The following is a 19,090-nucleotide window of genomic DNA, read 5'->3' as shown; positions in this document are numbered from 1 at the left end:
CTTTCTACTTTGAGAATGTGCTGCTCTAGGAATTCTTGGTTTGTGGGATATTTTCATGCGAGGCGGTTGTACCCTTTTTTGGGAGGTATTTTTCTAATCACTCTAGCTTTTTCTTCTATAAATTTCTGGGTAGTTTTTACCTTTCAGTTCTTTCAGTTTCTAATTCTGATACTTCTCTCTATTGTTATGTTTTTCCAGGTTATTTCTTTTGATATTTGGACTAGGGAAATCTAATGCGTAACTCACATTTTTTGTAGACGTCTTCTATTGTATTTCCTGTTTTTAAGTTCTTAAGGACCCTGTCTTTACATTCTCTTTGCACTGTCTTCAGGATCTCCCCTACATTGACTGAATACATTTTAACATTCTTGGGTGATCTTTCACAAGTCCTTAATTTCTAAAGTCTTATGTTTATATTCTTCTCCTAAACTTCGAAGGACTTTATAGTTGTCCTCAACTTTCTGTCTGACTTCACAACATGAAGGTTTCATTGCAGTTAGTTCATTGTTCCCACTCTCTTCCTTCCCCAGTACTTGGTCCTTCTCTCCATCCTTACCTGTACTCCATACAAGTATTCTCCCTGCCTCTCCAGTTTCTTCCAGATCCCTCCTTCAGAATTCAACTCAAGCATTTTCCTTGCTTAAATCTCACTTAGAGTACTGCAGCAGTCTGTTTTCCCCCACTATTCATGCTAAATCCGCTTAATACCTTCTTGATGCATTTTGACTAAAACTCAAATGCTTTGCTCTGATTTGTAAAGTCCTATGTGATCTGGCCCCTGCCCATTTCTTCTCTTTTCTTAGTGTGCTCTAGCAAAACGGCTGAGGGATTTTACACAGTACTTTTCTCCTGCTTAGAACGCTCTTCCCTGCCCCTTCCTACCTGCTCACGCCTCACAAACATGGTTAGCTTATTTTTATGCTTAGGTCACCACCGAAATATTGCTTTTCTAGAGAGGCTCTCCAAACTAGGGCTCTCCCCTTATTTGCTCCCTTTTATTCATTGTTAAATGCTGAGCTGTTGTTCTGCTGTTAGAATTAAGACTTGAATTATTCCTAACTCAACATTATCATAAAGGAAGCTATTGGGAATAATCAGAAAAAGGACTTGGTTTTTGCTAATCATCCTTATTGGTTGGCTGTTCTTGATCGTATTTCTCTAATCCTCAGAAGATACGAAAATGTACTGTTTAGATATTTAGGTTCATTGTCTTTCAGCATGGAACTTATCTGTGAGATCATATAAAGTCATGAAGCTGATAATCTGCACTTGAGTGATAGAGTAATTTTATCACATTAATAAACAAAAATACACATTTTAATGGAAGGGAAGAGTTATTTGGCTTTAGTAAAATATTTAGTCCTGGATAGAAATTTTCTGTGGCTTTAGTTTTGATTGACAGATACATTATTTTGTAAAGTTATTGGTAGCTTCCAAACCTTTAGTATGTGAGTAGGTATAAAAAAATCAGAAAAGGCATAAGAATATTTCTCTTGAGCATTTTGGTTAGTAATAATTAAAACACATGCTAAACTTATACTAACTTAACTCGTAATGAATTTGAAATATTCAGTGTATTCAATTCAAATGTATTCATTGCAGTCAGCTATCAAGATTTTATACCCCTCAAATAATCTTAAACAGCCCTTGGAAATAAAGAAGTAGTAATAATAGCAACTACTTATTTCACATACTGTGCTAGCTGCACATAGGTATGTATTGTTTTTAATCTTCACCCCAATCCTATAAGTATTGTTTCTCTGGGTTTTTTAGTGGAGGAAACCAGGACTCAGCAAAGGTATAAAGCTGGTACGTGAACTCTGTCTCAGGAGCATCTCTGCATAGTGCTACCATCTAGTTCCATCTACTAATTTGGAAAAACATGGGGAGACTGAGTCTAGTGAAGCCAAAGGACTTTCACATAGCTAGTTAGCAGCAGAGTGAGCACTTGGATCCCTGGCCTCCTGACTCACATTCCGGTGCGCTTTTCACTGTATCAGGACACCTTGGCTCCTGAGCCCCAAGTGACAGCCCCAAACAACTGTGTTTATCTGTCTTGCATGTCCCAGCTTGTTTTGCTAGCAGAGCAAAAACTACTTAAAAGGATCCTCAATCTTCACCTTCCCACTCACCTCCACTTACACGCATATACTCCCACTTGCCCCATGAATAACTTCACAGAAAGAATTATGCAATGTCACTAAGCCTTCCTCTGGTGTCAGAGTTACTCCCTGAGAGAACATTCACTTCCTCATGACTCCAGTTTACTGTCAGATTGGCTTTCGCCCTCTTCTCTTTGATCGGAATCTTAGTTGTTTAGGCAGGAATTTGAGGAGCAGATGTTATACCCCTTGAACAAGCCCTTTAATTCTCCTTAGTACTGTGTCTAATGACTCTTAATCCTGTCCTTTTAACTCTGTGGCTAGCTGAATTAAGAGCAAAATGGGACAGGAATGGGGAGCTTGATGCTGAACATTTCATTTTAATGTTGGCAAAGAGAGCACGTGAAATGAGACAGAGGGTAAACGTTAGGCTTTCCTGTAAAGCTAAAAAGCAAGATGAATGTTAGTGTGGGATTGCTGAGATTTTATATTTCCCTCCAAATGTAAATAGAGCAATTTGGTAGAGCAAAGAGCCAGAGAAATGGAGCCAGTGAACTGTTGCTACTACCCAGTCTTCTCAAATTTTGCTGTGTTTGGAAATGAAAATTGGTTCGCCAGAAAAAAAAAAAAAGTTATTGCTTAAAGTATTTGATCTTCCATGGTTATTGAAGAAAATTAAGACTTCTCCAAAATGGGAGTACTGTTAGCAAAGATACACCCTGTGAACTAATTGGTTCATTCTATTCTTACTTTACAGACTTTGGTCTGGCAGTCTGAACTGACTAATTATCAAAGATCTGATCGGGCTTCCCTGGTGGCGCAGTGGTTGAGAGTCTGCCTGCCGATGCAGGGGACGTGGGTTTGTGCCCCGGTCTGGGAAGATCCCACATGCCGCGGAGCAGCTGGGCCTGTGAGCCATGGCCGCTGAGCCTGCGTGTCTGGAGCCTGTGCTCCCCAATGGGAGAGGCCACAACAGTGAGAGGCCCGCATACCAAAAAAAAAAAAAAAAAATCTGATCTGTTTGTTCATATAGTTAAAAAATTGCACTAAACGGCCTATAATTTTCTCAGTTCCTAATTATTTGCTTGAGATATGGTATATCAGAGGCTGATGAGGAGAGAGAAATCACACAGTAATTTGAATAGGGAAAGCTTATTAGAAAGAATTACTGTCTGTAACAGGGGATTGGCGTAATGAGGGATTTGGTCCTAAAAGGTAAAGTGAACTCTAAAGAGTATAGGAATAGCAAATAAGAAGAGTAGCCTTATTCCTAGCATATAGATAGAATATTTAAGGAAGACGCTTCCAGGATTGGGATCCAGACCTTATTTGCGAGGGCAAGGCTGTGGCTCACTAAATGATAAAGAAGCTTCTGTGGTGCTGTGACAGGAGAACTTGCCAGAAACTTTTTTCACCAGTTCACTCTGGTACAAAACTGTCTGAGGGAGGTGCTGGGGAATCTACTGGGTGCTGCTGGCTACTGATTGCTGTTCACACTTCAGGAGCCTGCTAGTGGAAAAGCCACACAAACTGTAGGAGTTGGACACTGGAGGAGCCATGTGTGGTGCAGGAACCTACCAAGAGGAGCACACAAGACCCAGGGAGGAATACCCCTTTCTCCTGCAGTGTCCGTCCAGCACTCTCTAACTTAACATCATGCCAGACTTAACATCATGCCACGTGGCCCAGGGAAAATATTTAAAGGACCCAAATCTATTTTTGCACAGCAGGCAGTGAAGGGTGAATTTGGAAATGAGAGGCAGTAGATGGACAACTGACACATTTGATCAAACAAATTTATATTTTATTATTATTGATGCCTCCTATGGACTTAATTTAAATTTGGGACCCTGGTCAGAATCTTGCCCAGGACCTCATTCCTTTCCAGTGTTTCAGAAAGGATGTCATGAGTCCAGAGAGACTTTTCTTTTTTAGGAAGGAAGGATCCTGGGCAGTAGCCCCACCTTTGCTTCTGTAGGTTACTTTTTCATGAGCATCTCGTTTGGGAGCTTCAGTTTCTCATCTATTTGACACTTTGATCTTGGGCATTGTGGTGAAATTCCTCACATTTTCACACATTCTAACCTCAGAGCTCACTCAGATCTTTGTTTGAATTATCTTTGCCATTGGAAGCAGTACTCTGAATTTGTACATTAAGAATGGCCTTTTCCAGAATAAATATTTCAAAACGTATCAGCTAGAATTTCAGCATTTTAGGAGAAACAGTCACTATAAATTTTGAGCAGCAGTTTCTAGTTAGTGGTGGCTCTGCATAAAGGCAGTTTCATTGGTAAGTATCCGATTTGGATCTGATAACCAACCAGGAAGAATAACCTACTGAGGCCTAGTTAGACATACATAAATTTTAGCCTTTTGTATATATTCTGTTTTTAGAAGACAACATTATCATGAGTTAATAGTTTTTATGAAATACCAATTTATTTCTCAGCCTTAAAATTATAGACTTAGAAGGTAAATTGGACTAAATGGCCTAACATTTTGTTAAAATTGTTTTATTGTTGAAGTTAATTTTATTTTGAGTTTGGCCTGTTAGGATAAATTAAGGAATTTAATTAACTTTGTAAAAAGATTTTTATTTATTTATTTAGGCTGCGCCGCGTCTTAATTGAGGCATGTGAGATCCTCGTTGTGGCATGCGGGATCTTTTAGTTGCAGCATGCAGACTTCTTAGTTGTGGCATGCATGCAGGATCTAGTTCCCTGACCAGGGATCGAACCTGGGCCCCCTGCATTGGGAGTGTGGAATCCTACCCACTGGACCACCAGGGAAGTCCCTTTAATTAATTTTTTGACAGCAGAATTACATTCATAAGGGACGGTATAGCTGAAGACAGCTTTAAAAAAAAGATGATCATTTTTATTTATTTTTATTTATTATTTTTTAAAGATGTTGGGGGTAGGAGTTTATTAATTAATTAATTAATTTTTGCTGTGTTGTGTCTTCGTTTCTGTGCAAGGGCTTTCTCTAGTTGTGGCAAGCGGGGGCCACTCTTCATCGCGGTGCATGGGCCTCTCACTATGGCGGCCTCTCTTGTTGTGGAGCACAGGCTCCAGACACGCAGGCTCAGTAGTTGTGGCTTAACGGGCCTAGTTGCTCCACGGCATGTGGGATCCTCCCAGACCAGGGCTCGAACCCATGTCCCCTGCATTAGCAGGCAGATTCTCAACCACTGCGCCACCAGGGAAGCCCCTCATTTTTATTTTTGATAGAGAAATTTTATGTTTTGGACTTTGATTATTAAGTTGGTTCTCTACCAGAGTTTTTTTTTTTTTATTAAAATATAGTTGATTTACAATATTAGTTTCAGTTGTATAACATAGTGATTCAATATTTTTATAGATTATACACCGTTTAAAGTTATTATAAAATATTGGCTATTTTTCCTATGCTGTACAATATATCCTTGTATCTTAGTTATTTTATACATAGTAGTTTGTACCTCTTAATCCCCTACCCCCATCTTGCCCCTTTCCCCATCCCTCCTCCCACTGGTAACCATTAGTTTGTTCTTTATATCTGTTAGTCTGTTTCTGTTTTGTTATATTTGTTTGTTTTATTTTTAGATTCCACATGTGATAACATACAGTATTTGTCTTTCTCTGTCTGACTTATTGCACTAAGCATAATACCCTCTTGGTCCATTCATGTTGTTGCAAATGGAAAAATTTTATTCTTTTTTATGGCTGAGTAATATTCCATTGCGTGTCTGTGTGTGTCTGTGTGTGTATATGTATATATATTACAGAATTCTTTGAATTTGTGTATTAATATCTAGGGTGTTTAATTATTTGTTTTCCATTCATATTTGTTTAGGGATATCTTTTTTAAGAGAATGACACCTGTGATAGCATACCTTTAAGATTGCTCTGATGTGAGATACTTTACTTTGCCATGTGTGAAAAATGTTAGAGACTGTGTTTTAGCATGGTAATAAAATTTTTACCTGAGGAGTTTACTTCAGTAGTCATTTCTAAATTTGTGACTGAAAGTCACATTTAGGGAGCTGCACAGTGGCTTTTTTAGTATTGCTAGGTATTATTGTCCAAGTAGACTTTTATAGATTTCATTAGGTTTTCTTTTGTTTTTTTTTAAGAACATTTTACATAGCTTAGTATTCCATTGTTCATCCATCTTATGAGACAATGTGAATCTTCTGTTGTTCCAAACTTGATACTGTCTTATATTTATTTCATATTGTTAACAGCTGCACTGTTCAGGTCATTAGCCACTAGCCACATATGGCTATTTAAATTTAAATTAAATAAAATTAAAAGTTAAGTTCCTTAGTTGCACTAGTGGTATTTCAAGTGCTTGATAGACACTTGTAGCTAGTGGCTACCATAATGGACAGCATAGATATAGAATATTTCCTTCATTACAGAAAGTCCTCTTGAAAAGTCCTGGTCCTATAGGATGTGAGATGGTGACAGACTCACATATAGTCATCTCTCTGTATCTGAGGGTTCCTAATCTGTGGATTCAGCCAACCGCGGATGGAATCCATGGATGTGGAACCTGTGGGTACAGAGGGCTGACTATACTATGCCATTTTATATAGGTGACTTGACCGTCTGCAGATTTTGGTATGTGGGTTGGTAGTCATGGAACCGATCCCCCTTGGATACTGACAGACGCGACTATACTGAAATTGTTGATGTGATAGCTTTCTTCCTCACAGAGGGTAGATTTTTTTCATTTCACCATCCCAGTAATAATTTTCCAGGCTCTTTGAGAATTTTATAATTTACTCTTTTTGGTTAAAATAATATATAATTTATTTTGCCCTAACAATTACATCTGTGTATTTTTCAAACCCTACGTCGTGGAGGTAACTACTGTTAACATTGTGGTATTTATCCTTCTAGTCTTTTTTACTCATATATGTAAATATTTTTATTTTACAAAACTAGTACCATTCTGTACATGTTGTTTTATAACCTACTTTTTAATGTTTATACATATCACAAACAGATATAGTTGGAATTATTCTAAAATTTATATCTATTTGACAAGCATTTATAGAACACTTCCTGTGTGCCAGGTATTGTTTTAGGTTTTGGGCATAGAACACTACATAAGTATAGTTCTGTCCTCATGGAGCTTTTGTTCTAGTGAGGGAAGGCCAACTATAAACAAAACATATATAATAACAGATGGTGTTAAGTGCTATGGGGAAATAACAAACAGCTCCATGCTTAGAAACATTTATATACCTTTTTAATTTGTACTTCTGAGGATTTCCTTTAATAACATGTGACTGTCTGACATGTGGCCATAGCTGTGGTGGGTTCAGGATGTATCCCCAAAGCATCTTGCCTATAGACTGGCCTCAAGCCTATAAAGTAGTCTCATGGGCTTGTTCCTCCTAACTGTGGTCCCCTATACTGTCTGGTAATTAGCCATATTTTTTAATGTTTACATAGGACATTTGCATATATTTTGTGAAGTGTCTATTCCTTTTGCATGCTTTTTAGTGGGTTGTTGGTCATTTTTTTTAAATTGTTGTACTTTAGGAGTTCTTTACATATATTAGATAGGAATCCTTTGTCAGATACATACTATGAATATTTTCTCCCAGTCTTTGACTTGGCCCATTCATATTCTTAAGAATGTCTTTTAATAAGGTTTATGAAATACTTGAATTATTTTTCCTACTATATTCTGTAGTTATAGAAAATCACATGAATCGACTGGATGTTAAACCCATATTGCCTTCCTTAAATAACTCTTACTTGATTGTGATGTACTTACATACTGCTGGATTCAATTTGCCAGTATTTTGTTTAGAAGTTTTTTTTGTATCTGTGTTCATAAGATGTATTGGCTGTTGTATAGTACAGGGAACTATATTCAATATCCTGTGACAAACCATAATGGAAAAGAATATGAAAAAGAATGTATATATGTGTAGCTGAGTCACTTTGCTGTACAGAATAAATTAACACAACATCGTAAATCAACTATACTTAAATAAAATCTAAAAACAAAGGACATTTTATAATGAAAAAAGGTGCAGTTCACCAAGATGTTTTAAATGTACTTGCACCTAATGATATACCTCCAAATATATAAAGCAAAACCCAACAAAACTAAAGGAAGAAACAGGCAAATCCACAGTCATACTGGGAGTGTGACTTTCTCAGTAACTGATATTGCAAAAAGAAAAAAAAAATCAGTAAGGAAATAGAAGATTTGAACAACATAATTAATAAATGACTAATTTACATATGTTGTTCCAAAATACATTCAGGCATGTAAATAATGCTTTTAAAATTGACATATACTGGTCTGTAAATCAAGTCTCAATAAATGCCCAAAGTCTAAATGTTCTCTAATCCTAGTGGAATTAAGTGAGAAAGCAACTCTAAAAAATAATTTGAAAACAACCAAATGTTTGAAAATTAAGCAATAATTAAGTAAATAATCCCTAGGTCAAAGAAGAAAACACAAGAGAAATTAGAAAGTATTTTTAATTGGGTGATAATGAAAAGACAATCGATTAGAACTTGTGACATGCAGCCGAAGCCATATTTAGAAGAAAATTTACACACTTAAATGCATACATTACCAAAAAAACATTTTGATGATCTAAACATCCATTTCAAAAAGCTAGAAAAAATATTAAATTATATCCAAAGATCTCTAGAGAACAGAAAAAGTAGGAATGTTTTCCAGTTTTTTTCATGAGAACAGAAATACCTTGATACCAAAACCTGATAAGAAACTTTTGTTTATCCATCCTATATATGGCAGTTTGCCTCTGCTAATCTCAAACTCCCATTCCTTCCCTCCCCTACTTCACTTCTCCCTTGGCAACCACAAGTCTGTTCTCTATGTCTGTGAGTCTGTTTTTGTTTCATAGATAGTTGATTTGTGTTGTATTTTAGATTCCACATGTAAGTGACATCATATGGCATTTGTCTTTGACTTACTTCACTTAGTATGATAATCTCTAGGTCCATCCATGTTGCTGCAAATGGCATTATGAAATGTCCTTTATACCTTCATTAGTGTTCTTTGCTTTAAAGTCTACTCTGCCTGATATTAGTAAGATATACCAGCTTTCTTTTAGTCGGTATTTGTGAATTATGTTTTTGCATCCTTTTGCTTTCACACTTTCCTCTCTGTATGAAGTGTCTCTTTTAAGTGAAAGCTTATTTTTTAATCATTCTTAAAAACTTTGCCTTTTAATTGTAATACTTAATTATATTTAATGTTATTGCTGATAAGTTTGAGCATAAGTCATCCATCTCATTCATTGTTTTCTATTTGTCCAGCCTGTTTGATTTCCCATTTACTGTCCTTTCCTTTGCATTAAATTTTTAATTAATTAATTTATGGCTGTGTTAGGCCTTTGTTGCTGTGCGGGGGCTTTCTTTAATTGCGTTGAGTGGGCTTCTTATTGCGGTGGCTTCTCTTGTTGCAGAGCACGGGCTCTAGGTGTGCAAGCTTCAGTAGTTGTGGCATGTGGGCTCAGTAGTTGTGGCACATGGGCTTCAGTAGTTGTGGCTCGCAGGCTCTAGAGCACAGGCTCGGTAGTTGTGGCACACAGGCTTAGTTGCTCCGCAGCATGTGGGATCTTCCCGGACCAGGGCTTGAATCCGTGTCCCCTGCATTGGCAGGTGGACTCCCAACCACTGCACCACCAGGGAAGTCCCTGCATTAATTTTTTAATACTATATATTCTCCTCTCAGTTGGCTTGTTAGTGTCTTTTACTGTTCCTTTAGTGCTTACCCTAAAGATTACATCATATATTCTAATAATAGACTGAAATTTTATTAAAAATTAGTACTTTTACCCCTTCCCAGTCAATACAAAGACTTTAGAACATTTACCATATGTAACTACATTTATCCTCTCCTACACTTCTGCAGTTCTTTTCATGTATTTCAATTTTATATATGGGTATGTGTGTGTGTATACATTTTAAGTCCCATCAGATATATTATTGTTGTTTTATGAAGTCAGTAGTCATTGAGATTTACTTATATATCCTCCCTTTCTATTATTTTTCATACCATACTCTGTATGCTTTTATCTGGGGTCATTTTCTTTCTGCCTGAGGGCTCTTTCCATTAGTATAGTCAGCTGTTGACAAACTCTTTTGGCTTCTGTTTTTCAGGAAATTATTTTGTCTTTATTTTTAGTGATCCTATAATTCCATCTAGGCAGTTATTTTTATTCAGAACTTTGAAGATATCATTGCGTTGTCCTCTGGCTTTTGTTGCTTCTTTGCAAAAGTCTTCCATTAGTTTTATTTTTACCCTTTTGAAGGAATTTTTTCCCCCACTCTGGCTGTTTTAAACGTTTTACTTTTGTCTTTAAGTTTTCAGCAGTTTTACTATGATATGCCTGGGTGTGGTTTTCTACTATCCTTCTGGTGTTTATAATACTTACTGAATCTCTGGTTTAGTGTCTTTTATCATTTTTCCAAATTTGACAGTCACCTCTGCACATTTTGCTTCTCACTCCTTCCATTCTGCAATTCCAGTATGAGACCTTTTTACCATGTCTAATGTGTATCTTACGTTTTTTCTGCATTTTCCATTTTTTCTCACCATGCTTCAATCTAAAAATGATCTTTTAACTGTTAATTCTCTGGTATTAAACCCATTTATTAGTTCTAAATTTCAGTTATGTATTTTTCATTCTAGAATTTCTTCATATTTCTTTTTTATTATTTTCAGTTCTCTATATAAGATCTCTACCTTGTCACTTAATTTCTTAATTATAGTTATACAGAATTCTATGGCTCATGAGTTCAATGTCTGGTTCTCCCAATTTCTGTGAACCTGGATAAAAATTTCTTTCCTTTCACTAACTTCTAACTGAAATTTAGCATTTCCTTTAATTATGAAAGTAGGCAACAAAGTCACAGGTGTACCTGCAAATTTCAGATGCTTTCATATCACATTACCATTGTTACAGGTATATTGAAAGATATATTGTTTATGATCATCACTGCTTTGAAATTACAGAAGTTATCAGACCTGCCTCTAGGCCTAGTTACTTGATACATTAGTGTAGAAACTCCATATTATGTCACAAATTAAAAAAATATATATTTTTATAGTTATTTCTTTATGAATGATTTCCATGGTGTGTCTAGTGTGTGTTTTTTAATGTGTTTAAAAACATTTTAAGAAGGGCTCCATAGACTTCAGACTATAAAATAGTCCAGGCCAAAAAAGTGGTTCTGTACAGAATAGGTCAGATTGTGTCATTTCTCAGCTCAAAATGCTCTAGTGGGTTTCCTCTCATTTCTTCTAGAGAGAGTAAAACCAAGGTCCTTTTGGTGCCTTACCGGGCCCTCCATGGTCTGCACCACCCCACTGGCTGCATTCTGACCTTATCTCCAACTCCTGTTCTTTTTGCTCATTCTACAGCCACATTGGGAACAAAGCAAGTATTCTCTTCCTGCAGGTCCTTTCTAGTAACTGTTCCCTCTTCTCGGAACACTCTTCCTGAAAATACCTGCATAACCTACTACCTCAGTTACCTGATAAACTATTCAGTCACTTACTTCCTGACCACTCCACTTAAAATATTTATTCCTGCCCCCTTGGTACCTACTGTCTGCCTTCCCTGTACACGTATCACAGTCTTTCATATTATGTATTTTACATATTTATTAGCTTAGTATTGATTTTGGGAGGGGGTCTTACCATAGGCCTCTGTTACTGGTGGGTGGGACCTTCAGCAATAGTTAGGTCAACTTTGGAGAGCTGTTGTCATTCCCATGCATAACTTTCATCCCTGCTAGCACCACTGTTTCATTTATGAGCCTATTGCGTTAAGAGTGGAGTGGACGATGACAAAAGCTAGCTGATGTCAGCTGAACTGGCCACCTAACTTTGTCTGCATGGTTGTTCATTGCCTCTTTTAAGGTTGATGCTCTCTGAGGTTAACATGTGATACAAAGAGCTTCATTTTTGGTGTCCACTTTCATATGTCTGTCTATGTGGATCTTCCCCACATCTCCTTTTCTCAGTCTCCTGATCTTTTCTAGGTTTTATCTCGCATCTCCTGGGGAGAGTGTTTCTAACCAATGTAGTTTAGACATTTTGCTCACCTGATATAGTTAACATGCTGTCATGGAGATCATGGACCAGCATGAATTTCTTTGGATTCTCCAGGTGATCCAGGTCCCTTGGGACTATTTTAAGACAAAGGACTAGAAAATTAACATAGCCCTGGTTCAAGCATGTAAATGTATGCTGCTGTTGATTTACATATGACTGTCAACTGCTTTTGGTCTTCCTTCCTAATAGAAGTAGAAAACACCTGCTTTATGGGATCAGTGACTGCATAGCACTTACCTGACAGAGAGCAATAACCCTGTCTTTATATGCTGCTAAATGGGCCCTCCGGCTTTCAGTCTGTAGTCTTTAATTGGTGATTAATCATTCTCAGCCTTTCATTGTCTTTCTTTTTTGCGCTGACTGCCCCTAGCAATAAGCTACCCAGTTCCATAGACCTTTCAATTCCTTCCTTTCCTGTACCTCTCAAATGCCTGAAGTGTTGCACCAGCCAGTGCCTTCCCTTTGACCAACAGTTTTAGCAGTTGCATTTGCACTGCTGCAGCTTATCAGGGACTATGTACCACCAGAGATGGGGTCCTCATTGCTAACCAGTCAGTGACACCACTGGAGTGGACTTCACAGGTCTACTTTTGCTACCAAATCTCTCAGGTTAGGTTCCCTCAAAACATTTTGAAACTTCAGGATTTGCATGTAGGAGGTTTGTTGAGGAGTGCTTCTGGAATCAACCCCTAGGAGAGAAGGTGCAGGGAAACGGCATTAGGAAGATGGAGGGACTGAATTGCTCGGTAGTTGCAACAGCAGTCTCAGCTGATTCCCGCAGGGAGATCTGAAGCTGGAATAACCCTTCTGAGATATTCCTGACTGAAACAGAGGGCTGGACCATTTTACTGCACATTGACCAGTCATTGACTGTGGGAAGTTTTGGGATGGTAACATAACCTTGGATGAGGGAGTTCTCTGCGATTCAGGGAAATTCCTGAGGGTTTAGTTTAGTTGTAAGTCACCAGCAGGCCAAATCCTGGAAGCTTAGGGGAGTGAGTGCTTCAGTCCTGAAAGGATTGATCTGGGTGGCACATCGTAGCATTCACTACAGCCACATGGCAAGATCACTTTCAGTGGGGTGGTGAGGGTGGAAAGGATACTACAGTGCTAGAGAAATAAGGAGGGAGATGAAAACTTGTTTAGATAGCTAGCTGTGAAGGGGAGGAGAGGGAGGGAGAGTAGTCAGAAGTTACTGAGGAGACTGGAAAGGGGTGGGATCCAGAATATAGGTAGTAGATATGCCTGGGGCAGGAAGAGGTTCATTTTCACCATTGTAATCAAAAGGAAGAGGCAAGAGAGGCCTTCAGAAGCAGATACATTTATAACAGTAATCAGAGGACGTTGACGCAGTTCTTATATGTTTCTTCTGGGAAAGAGCAGGAAGAATCAACAGCTACAGAGGGGGAGTTGTTTGGGTTGAAGATTTAAGGCAAGTAGAGATTTTAATAGATTGCTGTGGAGAGTGGGAGAACTTAACAGGGTAGGCACTGGTGTTGAGGGCCCATTGGAGGTTGATGTTCCTGATTTTGTAGAATTAACAATTTGTGGAGTTGTGTGACTGTTTTTCTGACAGTGCTTAATAAGTGAAAGTATAAACATGCTCAGTGTCTTACCAGATTGTCTTTTTTTTTTTTCATAGCCATCAGATCAAGTCATTACAGTACAGTAACACAGGAGACATGATTCTTGTTGTATCTGGAAGCTCTCAGGCCAAAGTGATTGACAGAGATGGTTTTGAAGTAATGGAGTGTATAAAGGGAGACCAGTATATTGTAGATATGGCCAACACCAAGGTAAGTATGACACAATATTTTAGTGAATTTAATTAATTCAGTACACATTTACTAACAACTTGTTGGTGCTGCCATAATTTACCCCCAAAGTTAATGTCTTAAAAATAATTTATTATTTCTTGCAATTTTGTGCATTGACCAGGAAGTTCTTCTGCTTCATAGTGTCAGCTGGGGCACTAGGATCGTTGTAAAGTCCAAAATGACCTCACTCTGATGGTTTACAGCTGGTGCTCTCACCAGTGGCATTTCTTTCTCTCTTCCTCTTTCCCCTACCCCTTCTCTCTCTCTCTCTCTCTCTCTCTCTCTCTCTCATACACACACACATGCACACATTCTCTCCCTCCAACCCTGCCCCCTTTCTCCTTCCACGTGTCTAGTTTGGGTTTTCTCACAGTGTGGTAGACACTTAGTGTGGTTTGACTTGCTGCTTCGTGACTAGGTTCCATGAAGGATGAACATGGGAACTTCAGATTCCTTAAGGTCTGGTGTTGAGTCTTACACAGCATCATAGGACCAGCCCAAATTCAGGGAGAGAGGAGATAGACGTCACCATTTGGTGGGTGAATGGCAAGATCACATTGTAAAGTATCACGGGGGTTGCGAGATACGAATGCAGCCATCTTTTGAAATACAGTCTACCACAAACCTACTATGTACTAGGCTTTAGGACAAGAATGAAAAAGGGTCTCATCAATCTTTTTATGTAAAGGATTTTAGTGGTATAATGATATTTTAAAATTAATGTATATTAAATATCAATTAACTGTAGTCCCAATAATGCTATGAAACTTAATGGCTTATTTATAATTGCTAACATATATATGGGTTGGCTTGCTCTTGCCTGGGCTTGGCTCCAAGCTGCAGATAGAGTGTAGGCTTGTTCTGTGTGACTCTGTTCCTCCTTGTACAAACAGACTACCTGAGGGCATGTTTTTCTTATGGTGATGGCAGAAATACAAGAAGGAAACTCCAACTCTGAAAGCATATTTCAAGCCATTGCTCATATCATGTCCACGAACATTCCACTGACCAAAGCAAATCACATGACCATGAGTAACATCTGGTCTCTAGTGAGAGGAACTGTAGTACCACATGTCAGAGGTTGTGGATACAGGGAGGGGTGATGGATTGGGAACAATAATGCAATTTTTAATTTAGTGACCACACTGTGCAGCACTTTGTGCATTCTGGATTTTAAAAGGTTTTTATTATGTATTATATCAAGTCTACCACTGTATGAGTGGAAATTAAGACTTTATGTAGTTTTTATGTGTTGTAATATTTCTCTAAGTAAATCTCTCCTATACATAAATAAAAATGATTTAAAGATATGTTAAAGTGTCAGTGCATATGGTTGATGTAGAATTTTGAGCCTTCATTTGAATTCTGATTTTCACTCTTTCTTCCCCTCCTATCTAGTACCTTCTTCTAGTACCTTTTGGGTTGTGCCTAAGTCAGCATCTTACATGAGATTTGATTGTCTAAGAAAATACACTCGATCCTCATTATTTGTGATTTCTGTATTTGCAAGCTCACCTACTTGCTAAAACTTTTTTGTAAACCCAAAATCAATACTCACAGCCCTTTCATGGTAACTTCCAGACATGCATCTGGCAGAGTGGCAAAAAAGCATTTGAGCAAGACGATGCTCTACCTTCTTGTTTCAGTTCTCATGCTGTAATCAAGTGTCCTTTTGGAAGTCTATTTAGTGCTACATTTTTCTTATTTTTGTGCTTTTTGTTGGTGATCTTGCTGTTTAAAATGGCCCCCAGGGCTGAATTGCTGTAGTCCTGTCAAGTGTTACCTAAGTTCAAGAAAGTCTTTGATGTGCCTGATAGAGAAAATACATGTGTTAGATAAGCTTCATTCAGGAAAGAGTTATAGTGCTGTTGGCTATGAGTTCATTGTTAATGACTCAACTATATATGTTAAATAAAAGATGTCCTTAAGCACAAACATATATAAAACAAAGTTATGTATTGATTGGTTGACAAAAATGTGACCAGAGACTTGCAGCAATCTAATCCTGTATTTGATAATTCAGTGTTTGCAGAACTTTGTAGACCATAACTACTGTGAGTAATGAGAATTGACTGTAATCTATTTTAGGCACTCTAGTTGAACTATTGGAATAAATTAATACAGTGTGTTTCAAACTGCCCTCTGCTGAAGCCTAGTGAAATGCTTCTTAATCCTAATGAGGATCACAGTCTTATGCCTTTCCTTTTGTTTATTGACTGTTTATTGAGTGTCCAGTGTGTGTTAGATGATTCAAACAGCATTCAAATATAATTTAAACATAATGCTATATGCAATTATATTGTAGTGGTGGCTTGAATAGTGTTTTTTTTCCCCCACATATTCCACTAGAGTTTCTCTCCCCTCATCTTAAAATCATTGCCCTAAGGATTCCACCAAAGATGTTGTTTTGAGGGTGATGGTGATAAGGAAATAAAGCAGATAGGGCTCCAGATCAATCTCCCTATCTTAAACTCAAATAGTTCTGTTTTTATCTGTTTTATTTGAAGCTTTTGGGAATCTAAAACTTTATTTAAACAATGGGTTTGTGGAAAGGAAAGCTTTAAAAACTCTTATTTAACTAAACTCTTATTTAACTTATTCTTTTTTAGTTTATGGTTACAATTTTGCTTAAATAATATGAGGAAGAGAAGTTTTTGCCAGTTTCTAAGCTCTTAATGATTTCAGCTGCTCAGGGCTTCTTACATTATAAAAAGACTTAAGACTTTGTGGATTTAGGTTTTAGCCAAGAAAATTTCAAGAAGAAAGAAGTCTGGTTGGTTCTGTATCTGGTTGTTTCTGCAGTTTCAGAAATATATATATGTTTATATAAATATATATATATATATTACATATAGTAAGATTATTGGGAAAGTAGGATGAGGGTGGATAAACAAATCTATGTAGAAATGTAGGAAATTAAAATATTAAGTTAATTACCAATATGCAAAAAACAACCGTATATTATAACTAAATATTATAACTCTCCCAATCTTGTCTAATATTATCTCTACTTTGATTTCAAAATCATGGTTAATATTTACTCTCTCCATTTTCCAGAAGCAAATATAATTAACTATTTGTTCAGGAAACATTACTTGTAACTTAATTGTAGTCTTTGGCTTGAGTGATGGGTTTTAGAAATGCAAGAATTATTATTTGAAAGAAGCAGATTTCATTGGACACTTTTTCTTAATTTCTAAGCTTCTTTTCTGATTCCAAGAGTAATTATTAACTTGTAGCTTTACTGGAAAGTTCAACAAGTAGGACATTAAAGGAAACTATTAAATATATCTGATCTATTATTATAAAATATTATGTACTTCAAACATAAACAGGCCTTTCTAATTAGATTATTAAATTGTTATATCGTTAGATTTTTATCTCTAATCTTTGTGTCTTTGTGTGTATGTGTATATTTCTTTTTAATGTGTACCTATAGTGGTACAGAATTTTTTTTTTCTGTTACATACTGCAACACAATGCATTACATTACAGGGAGAGTATTCATATTTATACCTTTTAAAAATAGTTTATTGGGTTTCTAACAGTAATTCTTATTGACTATTAAAAATTTGGAAAATAAAAAAAGAAAAAATACTTATAACTCTACTACCCAAATATAATCACTATTAAGATGTCCGTTTCTGTATTTTTTCCTTTATGCATCTGAAAAACATTTTTTCTGATCACACCGGAACCTTTACATCATTTATTGTTTGGAGCCACATTTTACATGTTCTGCAGTCTTGGGATTGTATGCCAGTGCCTCAGGGCCTGTAGTGGGGTGGAATGAGAGGCCTTAGAGTATGAGTGAGGAGCAGCAGGCCTCCTCCTTCGGCCAGAGAAGTTCCAATTTTGTCTGTTTTATGTGTTGGAGTTCTCTATAAGATATCCTTTGAAAATCAGGTTCTGCTGTGTCTTTAAAATATGAAGGTCACTGATCTGGGGTTCATGGGATTTATTGGTTATATTATCTGGGGAAATGGGACCTTACTTCTTCAGGTTTAAGTCATTAGGAAAGTAGGACAAGGATAAACAGGAATCAACCCTTAAACCATTCAAAAGCATGCTTTAAAAACTGTAGTTATATTGTCATCTAAAACTTACTTATTCTAAACGAGAATGTTAGTACATTACTTCCAATCAGAGAGTGTTTTTCTTTTTATCTGTTCTTTCTTTTTGACCGCGCCCTGCAGCATGTGGGATCTTAGTTCTCTACCACGGATCAAACCTGCGCCCCCTGCAGTGCAAGTGCGGAGTCTTAACCACTGGACCGCCAGGGAAGTCCCAGAGAGTGTTTTTCTCTATTACTTTAAACTCTTAGACACATACTTTGCCTTCAGCCTTTTTCTTTTTCAACATTAAAACAGTTCTGTGCCATTTATTTCATAATTACTTGGCTAAAGTGGGAGGGGACAGGCTCAGGGGACACCAGAATTCTTGAATATTTTAGTGGGCCATCTCTCTGTGAGTATACTTTAATTATGGAGATTAGAAGCTTTATAAGGAATTCTGGGGAAAAGGTATTTTCAGATGCTGTATTTATATTTGAATAGTACGTGTAGTTATTCTGATATCCAGCCACTCGAGAAAATTGCCCTTATTATTTGGAGATGAAATATTTTAGTCATGTCCTTTTAATGGTAAATATTGTTTCTTAGGAGTACAATATTGTAAACTGTGAATTCTAGGTATATTTTTATTTCCTTAAGCATTTGTAACTGATGGTTTTAACTGCAAATATAAACTCTAAAAAATGCAGTGATTTAAAGTACATTGTGTTTCTTTGCAGTTTCTGAATATTTCCAGAGCTTTTTATCTAATAGAAACTCCGTAACACTGCTTTCTATCCTTTTGACATATCCCCATCATTTGGGGGGTACTTTCTTATATTCTGGCACAACAAAAGTTCCTGGCTCACCTTGTACTTTTCTGTTCTGATTTCTCTAGTATTCCATGGCTCTTTTGAATAGGGAATTCTATTTACAAATCAACATCTGGGCACTGGATATGTTCATTGCTGCTGAGGTGTTAATGCTTCTAGACAATTTCAGAAGACAGAGCTGG

At 37.0% G+C, this 19,090-nt stretch overlaps 1 protein-coding gene across 1 annotated transcript in view; it reads left to right on the top strand.

The window, feature by feature from the left end:
• WDR70 (WD repeat domain 70) overlaps window positions 1–19,090 on the top strand; it is a 304,294-nt gene that overhangs the window by 82,496 nt on the left and 202,708 nt on the right. The window contains exon 8 of the mRNA XM_082835820.1: window positions 13,849–14,002. Coding sequence (XP_082691946.1) covers window positions 13,849–14,002 — 154 coding nt within the window. The remainder of the gene's footprint in view (window positions 1–13,848; window positions 14,003–19,090) is intronic.

The sequence above is a fragment of the Leucopleurus acutus genome (genome assembly GCF_964270905.1).
Source record: "Leucopleurus acutus genome assembly, chromosome: 3".
NCBI lineage: Eukaryota > Metazoa > Chordata > Mammalia > Artiodactyla > Delphinidae > Leucopleurus > Leucopleurus acutus.
This window is presented reverse-complemented; position numbering and strand designations above follow the sequence as displayed.